Here is a 15,662-nt window from a genome sequence, read left to right as displayed (position 1 = left end):
GGGCCGGAAGTAAAATGGAATGCGTAGTGCTTTGTAATTTCCATTTCTGCTGCGCATTAATTTTTTTGTCAGCCAATGAAAAAATTCGAATTTTTGGGTGCGTCCAGAGCTACTCGTCAACGACATTTTTAGACGAGTAGCACTGGGGACGAGAATGGCCTACACACAAACAACGCACACCAAACTGCTCAGAGCACATGGTCGCAAAAATCACGTGACACGCACAATCAAATCTTCGCATTATTTATTCACTTTGCCTTGAGAATGGTGTCACGATGACGCCGAAACGTGGGCTTTTAACATTAATGTTCGCCTGCTTATGTTTTATTCAATTCATTGCCTCAAAGTCGAGCGTATACATGATTTCTCATGGTTTAACATGGCATATAGTTTCTTGTCAAAACTTATTCGGACTACTCGAGTACTGATTATTTACTTACTTGCCAGACGGAATTTGCTTGTTTTACAACAGCTCTACACCATAAATTTACTTGCATCGCAAACCTTCAGATCCTGTCCAAGGGGCGATTTCAAGAAAAGGAAAACTTATTTTCTCCTACTCGAACCATCGTTTAAAATATGCTGAACGACAAGCCATCGCACGTTATTGCCTGTAAACATGAACACGAAGGGGCATTTATAGTGGGCCGGGAAAACCAGTTAATGTGTTTTTTTTTTTAATTATGTATTTTCTTTAGCTATATTTTCTAGTCATTTCTTTATTTAATTTCATATTTTTTTCATAAATATTATAATTTGTTAATGTTTTTTCGATGTTCCGGAATGTTCCGGGATGTTCCGGAATGTTCCATGTTCCATGTTCCCGCTTTTATCGAAGGCCCCCAGGGCATGACTGCAAGATTAAATTTAAAAAAAAATTTAAAAAAAAGCATAAACTACAAAGATAAATAGGGAAGGTTCAAATAAAATAGAATAAAATTACAGTCTACCTGCCAACCGGTTATACCCATTTGCCAAAATAAATTATGTCGTTATGTTAACCAAAGATGACAGCAAGGTTTTATGTTATCCGAGGCGAAACTGTCCGAATTTTTATCCCTATCGACATTCTATTTTTATAAGAATATTGCTTTCAGTTTCCCGCTGAGGCTGAACATGCGATAGGAGTGTCAAATTAGCTGTCGTGTTGTTTGAATACCTTCGCGTCGGCTTGCAATTTTTTTTTCACAAAATCCCTCAAACCATGTATTGGATGTTGCTTTCCATACGAAGGACTTAGCAATGATTAAGACTGAGGATGTATATTGGAACAAAGCGAATATTTCTGTGGTCTGTAGATCTCTCTTTTGATTGGTTTTAACACAATAAACATTCCAGACGTACTTTAGTGTTATTCCAAACGTCGTGTTACTGCCATACTGAACATTATTCAAGAATTAATTCGTTTATGGGAGGGGGATGAGTGCTAAATTAACAATTTTTTCATATACCCCCTTTCTAAAACTGGATTTTTTTTTTTCAGGTCCTTCCAATTTTATTAGGGAAGCATTAATTTCAATACCCCCTCCACAACTTTTAATGTCACTTTAAATTCACAGTTAGTGTAGTTTATCTTGAGGACGCGGTGGTGGTCACTGGTGAATTGGACCTCAGATGCCTGGTCTTACAAGTATCTATCAGCAATAGCGAACGCAAAAGGTCGATCTCGCCGAATGAAAAGGGTTTGGGACACGCGTTACTCGCGCGCGTAACCGCCTCACATGCCTTATAATCTTTACTGAATTTTGAAAGGAAAACAGACTGTCTAATTTTCGGAGTAGTTCATCGAGTTTCAAGATATATGGCAGGGCTGCTCCAAACCATATCTCAATGCCATTTTGGTAATGTTTTATAATTGACATGTAAGCCCTTCGTTTGTATGTTGTAGGTTCAATGGCCTCTCCACCGTTAACGCTCTTTTACAAGGGGGTGCAGACCCTTCAAGCAAAGGTAAAAAGAGAAGCACTCCATTGCACTTTGCAGCGCGCAGAGGAAACGAAGAGATCGTTAAAGTTCTTTTAGAGCAACCGTTAGTCAAGGTTGATGCAAAAGATAGCTATGGAAAAACTGCCTTGCACATGGCATGCAGTGAAGGACAAAGCAGAATTTGCCAGCTTCTACTGGACAATGGAGCGGACATCAAGTCGGTTACGACAGACAACACGACTCCTCTCCACAACGCCATTCTGAATGGGCATTCAGAGGTGGCAGAAATGATACTAAACCGAGGTTAGAAAATAGACAGATTAAGTCCGTCAGTCGCACGAGGTTTATTCCACATCAAATGTCTGTGGAAAAGTAAGGGTGGCTGGCTAGCATTCTTAATTTTTTATTTAAAGTATTTTCAAAGCATATTTAAAAAGGAACAGTGAGGCGAAGCCAAATCGGCCTGAGGCTGAAAACTGGGTGAAAAACAGTCGAGGGTTGTGCCACGGGAAGCGAAAGAGCGCGTTCTTTCGCTTTCATGCGCATCACCACTTCCTCATCTTTTTTCTCTCGCAGCCATTTAGTTATCATTGAAACCATCATTGAAGTTAGTCCTAAAATGTATGTCCGCTCTTTCCCAGCCGCTGACAAAGATAACCATACGCTTGAATTAAAGAAACTGCTAGATAACAAGGACTCGCAGGATAACACTGTTTTGCATATGGCTGCCTTGAATAACGATGTCAAGACCGCTAAACTGTGCCTTGACCATGGCGCAGACGTCAACACTAAGAAATCCAAGGAAACCACTCCACTACACGTGGCGGCCACTAAAGGGAATCTTGAGATGGCAGAGTTGCTAATATCACGAGGAGCTGGGGTTAACATGAAAGACGGAGATTCCAAAGCACCGCTTCACAGGTTGGAGTTTTTATAAGCTTGGAATCTATAATTAACTGTACATAAGTATGGCCATGTCGTACTGAGAGTGCTATCTGCCTCGTGTACTCTTAATAGAGGCCATAGCATGCCTATACAAGCCTTTGAAGTCGCTGCAAATGAGTTGAACGAGCCAAACAAAGCTAAATTAGAGCTTGAATTGATCATTTGATTCGCGGCACTAATCTAGACATGCTTAACTTCTGTGATTTCACCTAAATGACCTCACTATGTCTTTACTGTGTGTTAAATTAGCCAGACATTGCGACAAGAGCATGGTAAGCAGTGGAATCGGGTATTTACTTCTATACTTCATCGAAAAAGTATTTGACTTGTCACTGATAATCTTGATACAATTCCGTCCTAGAGCTAGCTTTCCGACAAGGCCTTATCGTAGCTCAAAATAAAAGCAAATAACGCCGGCCAACAGCAGCTAGAAATGTCTAGTCCATTGCACGTCTAAACCCTAAATTGATATGGCTAAAGCTTTTTGCTGTCTAAAGCAAGCATAACATTATTGCCACAGGGCAAACGGCGTACTATTACGGGGCTAAATGTCGCCCCGTTTACACCTCTCAGGCCCGCCTCACGTACGATAGTGGACGACGTTTGCTAGCAAATCGTTAGACTTGCGCCTTCATTGGACTTAATGATGTCCTCGGGAAGACTTCCTTTAGACAGTAAATACAGAACGCTAATCGGTCGGTTCCTTGACAGAGCCTGCGCTAAACTTAACACAAATTGAAAAAAAAAGGGGGGGGGGGGGGGGAAATAATGAAAAAAATAGGTAACTAAATGAAACATGTGGCAAGAAGTTCTCTACATTCCATGCTAGGTAAGGTTTACAAGCTGCTGTCATAGCGAAAGCAAAAAAGTAATAAAATAATAATAATAATAATAATAATAATAATAATAATAATAATAAACACTTGATCGAGTCACCGTTTTCATAAATCCAGACATATATTTCAAGGGAACAAGACTGCATGACCCAGAAAGGTCGAAAAACGAGCGTGTGTAATTTCTGTCGATCTTTCTAAAGCATCTGGAGTGAAACTAGGGCATTCCCTGAGCAGTTTTGGACATTTGTGAGCCAATATATGTCTGAATTTATGAAAACAGTGTTAAAGACTTTGTACCAAAAAAGCGAGCATCTATCTATCTGTCTGTTTGTCTGTCTCTCTGTCCGTCCGTCTATCTATCTATCTATCTATCTATCTATCTGTCTGTCTGTCTGTCTGTCTGTCTGTCTATCTATCTATCTATCTATCTGTCTGTCTGTCTGTCAGGACTGCTCTGGTACACCAACATGTCCTCCGTTTCATCGTTTCGGAAGTGAAAATGTCCTGTGTCTGTTACCCCAAAGCCAAGGCGATTCAAAGTCGTGTTCGTAAACAAAATAATTGTTCTAGTTTTGGTAATAAAAGCACGTCGACTCGCATACCGACAAGCATGATTGGTGTCGATTTACACGGTCAGTATAAAACACGCACTGGGGACTGCGGACTGCTGACTACGGACTACGGACTACGGACTACGGACTACGGACTACGGACTGGGTACAAAACATGAACTTAGGTATACAACGCGGACTAAACATTACGGACTGGGCATAAAACGCGGACTCAGGTATAAAATGCGGACTGCGGACTAGATGCGGCCTACCGACTGCAGTCCATGTATTTCACTGACCCGGTCGTAACTAATATTACATAATACATGTATAAACGAGAACAAACCCTCTCGTATGCACGTTCATTGCGATCATTTCATTTATTTTCACCCCTGCTGATGGGAGACCAATTTTACGCCTATCTAACAGCTCAGGCACAAAATGCTGTCCCTAGAATATTTGTTTTTCTTAACCTACCAAACCTACGAAAACTCGAACGCACTCTTTTATCTACGATTACTACTAGTCCTAAGTAAAATTATTGTTTCTTTATTGATTTTTAGGGCTGCTCAGTTTAACCAAACCAAACTCATTTCACTTCTCGTTGAAAAGGGAGCCAAAGTGAACATACATGATGGCGAGGGAAGGTCGCCATTCCTGAATGCCGTAGCTGCAGGGCACATTGACTCGGCCAAAGTTCTTGCAGATGTCAATGCAACCGATTTGCTCATGAAAACATGTCTGCATATCGCAGTGGAAAATGAGCAGTTCAAGATGCTTGAAGAGCTTCTAGAGAGTCCCTTGGGAACAAAAAATTTATACAAAGCGGATTTGTGGGACAGGGTTCCATTGCATTACGCTGCCAAGTCAAAAGATATAAAGGTAAAACGTTGATTTGAAGCAGAAAGATGCCTGAATCGGAAACACTAGTGTCAGTTTAGTAGGAAACTTTGCTTAGCGGCTTACACCATATACATTTTTATCGGAAAGATTAAATAAAGCTCTTTAAAAGAACTTCTGCTTGTCTTCCTTCTTTCAGAACCTTTCAATTTCACATACATGTATGTCTACAATTTCATTTGACAGAAAAGAGAGAGAAAGTTAAATTAACATAAATAACTTTAGATACTTAAAATGCTGATGAATTACCTTGGTGCGATTGATGTTTTCCGTTTGGTAGATATTGGAGCTGGTCTTATCCAAACAGAAGCGCCTGTCATATCGAGATGAGAATCAAAAAACACCTCTTCATCTAGCAGCAGCATCTTCCTCATCCAAACACGTGGAAGTATTGGCAAGGTGGATGCCTGGTGTTAACGAACGAGACGAACATGGACGAACACCTTTGCACAGTGCCGCCAGGAAAGGCCAAAGGTAAAACTTATGTTCTACTTGGTTAAGTTATCTTTTTCCTGATTCGTTTTCTGGCACATTCAGTGCCAACGAAACTGAGGCGGATTTGTTCAGGCGGTGACCTACTTATTGAAATCGGGATGCAAACGCGTTCAAATTGTAGGAAAAACAAAAAAGCTCACAATTCTCATGTGTAATGAATTGCTATATTTCCAATACATACTTTAGGACTTGGCATAGTCTTTGACCTCGATCGAAAGCCCACTCGAAATAGTAATATCACAAACTTGTAAAAGAAACAGTTATATCGGTCCCTTTGTATTTGTCTCCAGAAAGTATAATATTGGCAAAATGTTTGAAATGCAGCATCTTAACTTTGAAAACCCATACCTGGTTTCAGAAGCTTAGTGTCTAATTAAGCCGCCAAGTTGAATTCTCCTAACCATCCCCTTTCAACTGCAAAGAATTCCTTTGTGTTTGATAATAACTAGACTACGAGTAGTTCCTCTGTCGCGTAGTCCGTCAAGCGAGACCGTAAATAAACCGCGAGGAAAAAAAATGGCCGCGTGAAATCCTGGGGGCGAGACCACTTTTTTCTCGCGGTTTTTTCTCGCGTCTCGCGCGACGGACTAACTGAAAGAGGGACTACTCGTAGTCTAGATATAATAATCATATTCAAGATCTCTGGCTCTGTTTTCTCGTAATTAGTCCATGGGCCAGGACCCCCAAAAAATAACATTTCGGTACCACTCATGGAGAGTGATTCAACCATACATTTTTGAAAACTGCAATTACAATAGTTTCATTGCTGCGGAGCGAGCGTAATCAAGATTTAAGAAGAATATATGGAAGGGGGTACGAATTTTCGAATTCATCACTTTAAACCAGAATGCATTGTATTTTACCAGAGTGTACTACACCACTTTTTGCCAGAGAGCGTTGCGCCACGAACAACTCGAGGACGTCGAGCCGTCGTCCTTTTCGCGTGAATTCCAGTGAGAAAGATTACTTATGTTTTGCTCTGATTTACATGTAAAACGATGTAAAGGAGATTGTACCTGACTTTCACAACTCTTGCTTATGTTCTTAATGCAGTATATGAAAGTTTGTAAATCTGGACGATTAATTTTTAAACTTAGCATATGTCATTTCTTAGCAGTCTCGCCTTCTTGTCCGAATTCTTAAATGAAGAGAAATCGTCGCTACTAAAGCTTGCAGAATAATTGAAACAAACGAAAATCGTATATAGAACACGCTAATTTCATATATGCTACAATCTATTTCTTTGCATCCAAAAATGAATTTAAGCTAAAGCTTTAGCATTTTCACACATCGCGATGGACGCGTCCTCGACACAGTCTATCAACATTCTAGAGACATTTAATGCGTATCAGTACAGAATTTATAAGTTAGATTTCTGCCCCTACATTTACACATCTTTCGATTTTCGCGATCTGGTAAAGGGGAGGTTGGTGTGTATCGTTTTATGTCCAAAATAGTTCAGATCACTATTTGCTTTTTTGTCCCGATCCCTTGACACCTCGCCATCGATGCGTCATCGTGCATGAAGACGTAGATAAATCAGTGCGCAAAATATGTCACTATCAACAGAATGTGCCGCAGCATTATTATCTTTTAGATACAGTGGAACCTCGATTTAACGAAGTCGCTGGGGACCGGCCAAATTTGTTCGTTAAATCGAGGGTTCGTTATATCGAAAACCTCGATATAACGAATTTGAGGGGAAACGACCAAAATGTTCGTTATATCGAGGTCATAGTTAATAATTGATTTGTAATACAGGTGACTTCTGTCACGCAATTCAATGCAATTTTCGTCCCCCAGAGGTGCCGCGTTGTGAGATGCAATTCATTAAGCATGGTGGCTTTCAGTATCAATTATTTTCACTTTTGAGCAGACGCGCAGCTTTTGTTTACCAAAGAACGACACTTTCAGAGTAGCGATTTAACAATGTTACAACATAGAGGTTATACGGAAAATTGTCTATGCAAACAAGGAAACAGGCTTTGGTGTTGTTATGTTGCACTACCCAACATTTCCGGAATTCAAAGAAGATAGAGCAGAAGTTAATTGATGTCGAAATACTATAGTGCCAATGTCTCTGACATATAATAAGCCGTTGACTGAAAGGTTGCTGTCTCTTTACCACAAGGAGTACAAGGATTTGTTGACTGTTGATCTGTTCAGCGTTTATCTTTTGTCGTGTGTTGACACTGTAATTCGTTATATCGAGGTAGATTTTACGTTTGGACTTCCGGATTATGTTCGTTATATCGAAGAATTCGTTATATCGAGGTTCGTTATACCGAGGTTCTATTCCATATATTTTACTGTAACTTTGGCCGGGACCTAGAATTTCGTTCGTTATATCGAAGACTTCGTTAAATAGAGGTTCGTTAAATCGAGGTTCCACTGTACTCTAGTATTATGTATGATAGCAATGCTAAATGAGTAGCTTAACAGGATTTATCACGTGACAAAGTAACGTCACTCATTTCCACAGAATCATCAGGATACAAGCAATGACTGCTTAAAAGTAGTATTTCTCTGCTTAATAACCATACGTAAAGGGTAGTTTATATGTGAAAAGGATTGAAATTTCTGCCAGATGAGTTTTTAAACCACTTAGTTAAAACTTACATGATCTTTAATGATCTTGTTTCTATGGTAACGCTGAAAATTATTTGAATTTCAAAAAAATAAACTTCTAGGTATTTCTTTTTTTAATGCGCTGATCTCACAGAATTTTCACTAAACGGAAGCAGGAGAAAATAAGTGATTCACAAGCAATGATTTGGTGAGATGCAATTGCTACCAAGACAGTGGTTCTCAATTAATACCCGTCGGTCATCTTGGATACGCCATCTTGGTTCTGTCATTTTGGCTGTTAAAACACCATTATTCTAAAGCAAAATGTTGCGAAATTGTTTAGACATTTGAGTGCATTTTCCCTTTTGATTCAAAGCACTTATTATGTAATTAGAAAAAAAAAACTCTTGAAAAGCTCCCTTATGTTGAAGAAGCCCAAAGAATTAAAAGAAATAGAGACATTTTGCCTTTATAAAAAGAGAGCATAATTCACGAGGGAGAGTAATGGCTTCACAATTTTCTCGACACTGTCTTCTAGCTTAACGGATTCTTTCTATTGATATCTAAAATGCCTTAATTTTCCTCATCCTCCTCGTCATCTGAGCATTCTCCATCAAGAATCTCTTTCAGTCCTAAGCACTATTGTTGCAGTCGCGAAGGCGGCACATACATTGTATCGGTGCATTTAAGGCCATTTGTAAGCAAGGTACAGGTGGATAGCTTGCCTGATCTTACACAATAACATTAGAGAAGCTCACGAAGAATTGAAAAGGCGGGTTCGCCATTCAACCATTTGATGGATAAGTTGCAGTCCTTCTCGACCCATCCATGATCAACTGGTGAAGGGACTTGAGGGCAGCTGTGTAAACTTCTTTTCCAAATAGTTGCTTGCAAATGGGAGCTTGCTCTCGAGGAGTACATCCTTAAACAACAGAAACAAAGTTCTTCAATGAACTTTGCCTTTTTTGGCACAGAATATCCTACAACAAAGTCCAATAGCGTTACAGACTCCTTAACCATGCGATAATCAAAAAGCCTAAGAACATATACATAAGTATCTTCTGACGTCATAACTAAAGCTCTGTACCTTTCGGCTGCATGTGCTGCATGGAGAAACACTCTGGTACCTGCCTCCTCTTGTGTCGACCTTAGCTCTTAATCCCTTGCTGTTACTCCGATTAGGAGAATTCATAGCAGTAATCCTCGGTCGTTACATAGATTGTCTTTCCTCTCATTTTGCCACTCTTCTGAACTAAATTTGATCAAGAGCGATTTACTCTTGGAATTGGACAAGAATTTCCGCCATTGATGTATCTTGTGATCTGCCTTGATGTTTCTGAATTTATGAGCTTTCCGAGCCTCTCTTCTCTCTCTCTCGGGGTTCTTGTTCGAATTATCTCTGTAAACGTCGAAGACCGCGTCAATACGCTGGCTGTCTCTTCTTTCATGCAAAATCATTGACATTACGATGTCAATTCAGCAAATGTTTCCTGGTCGCCTCTTATCTTCTGTACCATTATCATTCTGTCAATAATCCGCCCGCACGGCTGAGGAATTATATCTGCTGCTGTCATATTCTTCTGGCCAGCCCCTTGGCAAGTGATGATTTGTTGGTTCTCAGCAATCCATCAACCGAGGCAAGGCCCCAATGACAAGGTCCGAGAGGGTGGCTCAGTGCATCATTCATCTTCAGCGTCCTGTTCTCAGCAATAGTGATCATTTGAGCAAACAGTGCACACAATCCGCTTGAATGATTACTTCCTTGCTTGTCCCTATTTGTCCCTTCATCTTCTTTGAGACGTCACCAAATGTTTAAACTTTGAGGTTCGTAATTTTGTAGTAGAATTTCACCTTAGGTGGGTCAGACTCAAGGTTGTTCTGACGAAACGTCTTATAAGCCGTCTCTCCGAAAGCCTTTACCTGAAGCATGCAGATCATTCTCTATCTCGGGAGTTGCGAAGTCGCCATTAGATAGACAAACTAGGTCTTGATTTTCTCCCTTAAAGGGATCGATCCAGCTTCTTTCGAGCATTGACATCATCAATTTCATGTCTTCTTCGTCTCGTGCTATTCGACTTGCTTGAGGCAGTGGGCTGGAAAGTCGCTGGGGTGCTCAGGTGAAGCCTTTCATTTGCATGGAGCCACAGGATCCTTAGCAAATCCTTCTTTCTTGCCTCCGCCAAGATTTCCTCAGCTGTTACCTCGACGAATGCTCTCGTGCAAGGACTGCAGTGATTACCAGCGTTGTATGTAGGTGCACTGTGAGCGAGATTAGTGGATGATGAATGCTTCTTTTCCTTGTCCTAGCTTGCCCGGTTCCAGGGTTCGGAAAGGGGTTCCGAGACCAAAATACCTGGTTTGGACAGCAATATCGTTTACTCGATGAGATGTTCCTACGCCATAAAGCGTCTCTTCTAGTCTATCAATATTATCCCCCGCAAGCGTTGCCTGAATATTTTCAGGCAAGGATATCAGGCGTCAAGGCCATTTTTTGTAGGCAATTGCAAAGTGCAGTGTTTATTTCCTCAATTTGCGAATACGTAATCCCATGCCCACATCGGCTTAACATCTGTATAAGTTCAACATTGCGGTTTGCAACGATTTTATTGCGTATGGTAATAGCATTTGCTTGGAGGGTGTTCCTCCAGTTATCCCGTATATAATGTCTTGCCCAAAAGAATTGCCGACAAGGCGCCGGAGGCGTTGAGGATATTCCGTTGGGATTTCTGAGTTGCTTGTTAGAAGAGTATATGAAATGCATCTAGTTCTGCTGAGATCTAGTTCTGCACTCTCACATAGTTCAGAAGATGTCGGTGGTCACGCCATTTAAGTATTATTTGAAAGAACTGCATTACAGATGCACAGTCCAACTTGCTATATTTCCTTGACTTTAGATGGAGTCAACCCTGTTGTCGAATTGCTGGGATAACGTTACTACCTCTCCGGCCAGTTGAGCATTTGAAAGATCTTTGGAAAGAACAGAAAGTTTATTATTGTTCGGGTGATCTTCAAATTGTAACAAGTCGCTGAAATCGTTTTCTAACTTTCTTCGGAAATGTCTTTTTCTTACGTTGACTCGGGTATTTCAGTAACGCCCATTGATTGCATGGAGATCATTGCGTCTCTCTCCGATCAACAATGTTAAAAAGCCTGGGATTTAATAAATCTGATCAAATAAACTCAAACAGTTTGTCATAAGCTTGCGACTCTATATCAAAATAATTGGTTTCATCCTTTCAGCATTTTCCATGTATAAGATTGAAAGTCATTATTTTGTTTTTCAAAATAAAACGTTGATATAGCGGTGATTCGCTATTGAATAGTAAGAAAAAAAATGTGGTCTTTCGGCTACTAACAACGTTACTTACAGAAATTATTGTTAAGCCCGTGCTTAATGGTTTAAAGGCTACGCCGCTGTCATGTATAATCTCAATAGCACAGACTATGGTAACACGCTTTACCTACTACCAAATCACGCCGAGAGGCCAGGACAGTAATGCTGCTATCACCAGCAGCAATAGCAGCTTTCCTAGGCATCTAAACATAAGTCAACCTACTGAGACAAAATATCGCGTTTTCTTGTACCTTTTTATATGCAGTATTATTTTAGCAAAAAGTGCATATTTTCGAGCAAGTTCTGCTCGTGCTTGGCTCTTGCCGGACGAGGTCTTTGCTTTCCGCTTTCCAAATTAGACTGGGAAATCTGTTTCGCAGCTGTTGTTTGAAAGATGCATTCTAACTAACCTCGCTTCATGGTAAAAAGACTGCGGAATTTCCTGTGATAAAGGACCTGGGGATTTCTCCTTCCTTGGTATTCTCTGCCACTGAATAAAGCAATGGCCTATGACCTTTAATTACAGCCGCCTTATAAGAGTCGAGATGTGTTCTTAAAACAGGGTTAATTAGCACACTTTCGTCATATGAGCAGTGAGTATAATAAAAGTTTTAAAAGGGTCGAAACGAGGTCGTTTAGTTTGGTCTGTTAGAATGAAACAACAATTGATACTGTACATAGCAGTCAAGTTTCGTTGCGAGCCTTAAAGCAGTCAATCAAAAACTCTTGAATGCTTGTAGCTATTTCATTCAGTGAGCATAAAAATACAAAGTGTTGCCTGTTTCTCTATATTACTTGATAAAACCATGCAGCGAGTTTGAGCTGCATGGTTTCATTTAAGTTTTTCTTTTTCAAATCAACTAATAAGTTTTAGTTTTTATCCAAAAATGTTAAGAAAAGCTGTTTACTGTACAATGTAGTGATTTATTAACATTACTAACTAGGGTATCTAAAAGATAATGCTGTGGCACATTCTGTTGATAGTGACATATTTTACGCAGTGATTCATCAACCTACGCGTTCCAAGACTTACGTACATTAACCTTTATTTCTTTAAGTAGTGTGTAACTTAAAATCTGTCCTTGTATGTATCGATGACGAGGTATGAAAAGGGATCCTGACAAAGAGCAAAACATAACCGTTAAAATCCACGCGAAAAAGGACGACGGCTCGGCGGTGTGGCATCCGTCGTGACATCCTCGTACTGTTCGTGGCGCAATGAGTGGCGCAGTGCACTCTGGTTAAATGCAATGCATTCTGGTAAAAAAGCGACAAATTCGAGAATTCGTACCCCCTTCTATATATTCTTCTCAAATCCTGATGATGTTGCTGCTCGCTCGCTACGCTCGTTCCGCAGCTATGAAGAACGCATTTAAAATAACTGAAAAATAAGAATACTAAAAGCTAATTTTTCAAGATTGCTATCAAAAAATTTGAAAAGTCCTTCATACAACCTTTCATCAGATATTGCTCACATTTTCTCACATTTTCTCACATATTGCTGACATTTTCTCCAGAGTAGTACCGAGAACCTGCCCTGGCCCATGGACTAAATATGACGTTCTTCTCGGGCAGTTTACCATATGACAATATGATAAGTCCTTATTCCCAAGTCAGGGAAGCTGCTCGTGAGGAATCTCACAACAAAGCTATGTTAAGCAATTAAATTATGAGTTTGAGATTTCTATCACGCATAGAAATCGAGAGCGAATAATCTAATTGTTTTGATATCAATACATACATGCGTACATACAAACTTTATTAACGCTCCCTGAGAGGGTTTTTCAGCTCAATACAATAGGCCCTATGCAGGATCCGGTCACATGGTACGGAATAAATCATGCTGGGACGCAAGTTACACAGTGGGACTTCCAAAACAAAGAAATTAGTACCAGTCCAGCCCCAATTTCCTTTGTTTTGAAAGTCCCACTGTGTATCGTGCGTCCCAGCATAATTAATTCCGTACTATATGACCGGATCCTGCAAAGGGCCTATTACAATTACAAAGTTAAATTTAAATTAATTAAGAATATAAGTACAATAATATTATAATTACAAAAAATATACCAAGAATATTACAAATATATATTATATATCTAAAATAAAAAAAAATTAACCTAATAAAACATTAGCAAAATGACGCCTAAAGTTCTTGGGGCATTTTAAGGACTTAATATTATTATTCAAAGAGTTCCAGAGTTTGACTCCTCTGAAAGCAAAAGAACGCTGCCCTGTTGACAGGCGACATAAGGGCATGTCCAAGACACCAGACGATCTAGTTTGTGTATTATGGACTTGGGAACGTAGTTTGAACATATCAGCAAGATAGTCTGGAACAAGTTTGTTAATACATTTGTGCATCATAGTTGCATCGTTTAGAATAAGTTTCTCTCTAACAGGAAGCCATTTCAGTGATCGCAGCCCATCCGAAATATGGTCATACTTTCTTAGTCCCAGAATAATTCGTCCAGCGAAATTTTGGACTTTTTGTCACTTGTCAATATTGCTGTGGCTGGTATTACTCCAAACAGTTGAACAATACTGAAGTTTACTAAAAACAAAGGAATTTATTACTAACAAAAGCGTTTTCCAATCCAGGAGATAAATAAATCTACTAGTCGTTCCAAACATCATCTAAATCCTCTTCACAGACACAGAAAATGCCAAGAAGCGGCCGCCAGTTTATTAACAAGGGCACACTGCTACGGGACTCACTATCTATCACAGAATAGATAGTTATTAGCGTGACCAATCAGAGGACGGCACTTGTGATAGAACGCTAGTAGATTTATACTAAATACTGATACATGTTATATATCTTATCAATTCACTGCCCTTTTCGTACATGCATGAAAGGCATTGCCCAAGAAAAAAACACGTACGCAAATTAGGTCAATAATAAGCCATGGGTGTGTTGAATCCACCCATAGCTTATTATTAACTGGAACTGAAGATCAAAGTTCGCAAATTTTGTACGATGAAGGTGTTATTTGTAACATTATGCTGTAACACATGCAGATAACAGCAGTTCAATAAAGAACTGACTACCCAAGTAAGACAGTATAAGCTAGCGCGTGAGGTTATACTGATTCTGCTCGACAGACAACAACAGTTCAATAAACTGAACTGACTACCCAATAATAAGAAAAAGTTAAGCCGAGTTAGGCTTGTATTTAGCGCAAAGTGAATCAGATAATTCGCCTGATTGCGACACATGACAACAGTTTTCTACAGAACTCTCAGACTCTCTGGTTTAGGTTTGATGCGTACGCAAATATGAAAGTTCTCCGATAACAGCATAAGGTATTTAAGATTTTAGTGCAACTTACCATTGCAGTCTTCTTCTTGTTCCATGGCATCGTGAATCGGAGGATTGGTGGCAATGCCGTGCGGTTTTCGCAACCTCGAATTTCCCGCCAAAAATAACGTAGTCCAACATGAACAATGATCATCGAGACACGAAAACACCAATTGTCTCGTTTTAAGAAAACGTCATTTCTTCCAAGACCCCGCTTTTAGGATTCGCGATCGTCTATACTTGCTATATTGCTGGGAAAATATTGCCAGGCAAACTGCGAGGGTTACCTTAAGGTTTTTAATGGATCAATTTTTACCATCAAGAGGTATTGTGGCTTTTTTGTTTGTTTCTCACAGAAAAGCTTGTGAAACACTTCTTAAATTGGGAGCAGAAGTTGACAGTAAAGATAATAACTCCCGAACAGCTTTGATGTGGTCTGTGAAGAACAACAACCTACAATGCGCTAAGATTCTACTCGATTTCAAAGCTTCTGTCGACCTCCAAGATACAGACGGTGACTCTGCATTACATGTGGCTTGTGGACAGGGCCATGCAGCTATTGTGCGTCTACTTTTGGACCGTGGCGCAAGTTTGACACTTTGCAACAAACGAGGAAATGGTTGTTTGGAAATAGCAGCGAAGGCGGGATCATCTGATGTTGCCATGACAATTGTGACACACAAGAGGTACGTTGCTGTTAGGGGTAATGAAACTGATGCTATCATCATGTTGTATCAGTGGGCCACTAGAGTCGTTGACAGTTATTTTAGATTAATATATTACTTTCCCCAATCATACGTTTACCAATC

At 39.9% G+C, this 15,662-nt stretch overlaps 1 protein-coding gene and 1 pseudogene across 2 annotated transcripts in view; one reads left to right on the top strand and one right to left on the bottom strand.

Moving 5' to 3' along the window:
* The window catches only part of LOC110063328 (uncharacterized), a 35,259-nt gene that overhangs the window by 13,610 nt on the left and 5,987 nt on the right, over window positions 1–15,662 (top strand). For both annotated transcript variants that reach the window (XM_020770305.2, XM_089282566.1), the window contains exons 2-6: window positions 1,889–2,229; window positions 2,568–2,847; window positions 4,822–5,140; window positions 5,439–5,632; window positions 15,210–15,539. In XM_020770305.2, the coding sequence (XP_020625964.2) occupies window positions 1,889–2,229; window positions 2,568–2,847; window positions 4,822–5,140; window positions 5,439–5,632; window positions 15,210–15,539 (1,464 nt within the window). The remainder of the gene's footprint in view (window positions 1–1,888; window positions 2,230–2,567; window positions 2,848–4,821; window positions 5,141–5,438; window positions 5,633–15,209; window positions 15,540–15,662) is intronic.
* Window positions 8,966–10,009, bottom strand: LOC149116895 (uncharacterized; annotated as a pseudogene).

This window comes from Orbicella faveolata, unplaced genomic scaffold (assembly GCF_042242905.1).
Source record: "Orbicella faveolata isolate gen_17 unplaced genomic scaffold, um_ofav_v1 contig_12, whole genome shotgun sequence".
Lineage (NCBI taxonomy): Eukaryota > Metazoa > Cnidaria > Anthozoa > Scleractinia > Merulinidae > Orbicella > Orbicella faveolata.
This window is presented reverse-complemented; position numbering and strand designations above follow the sequence as displayed.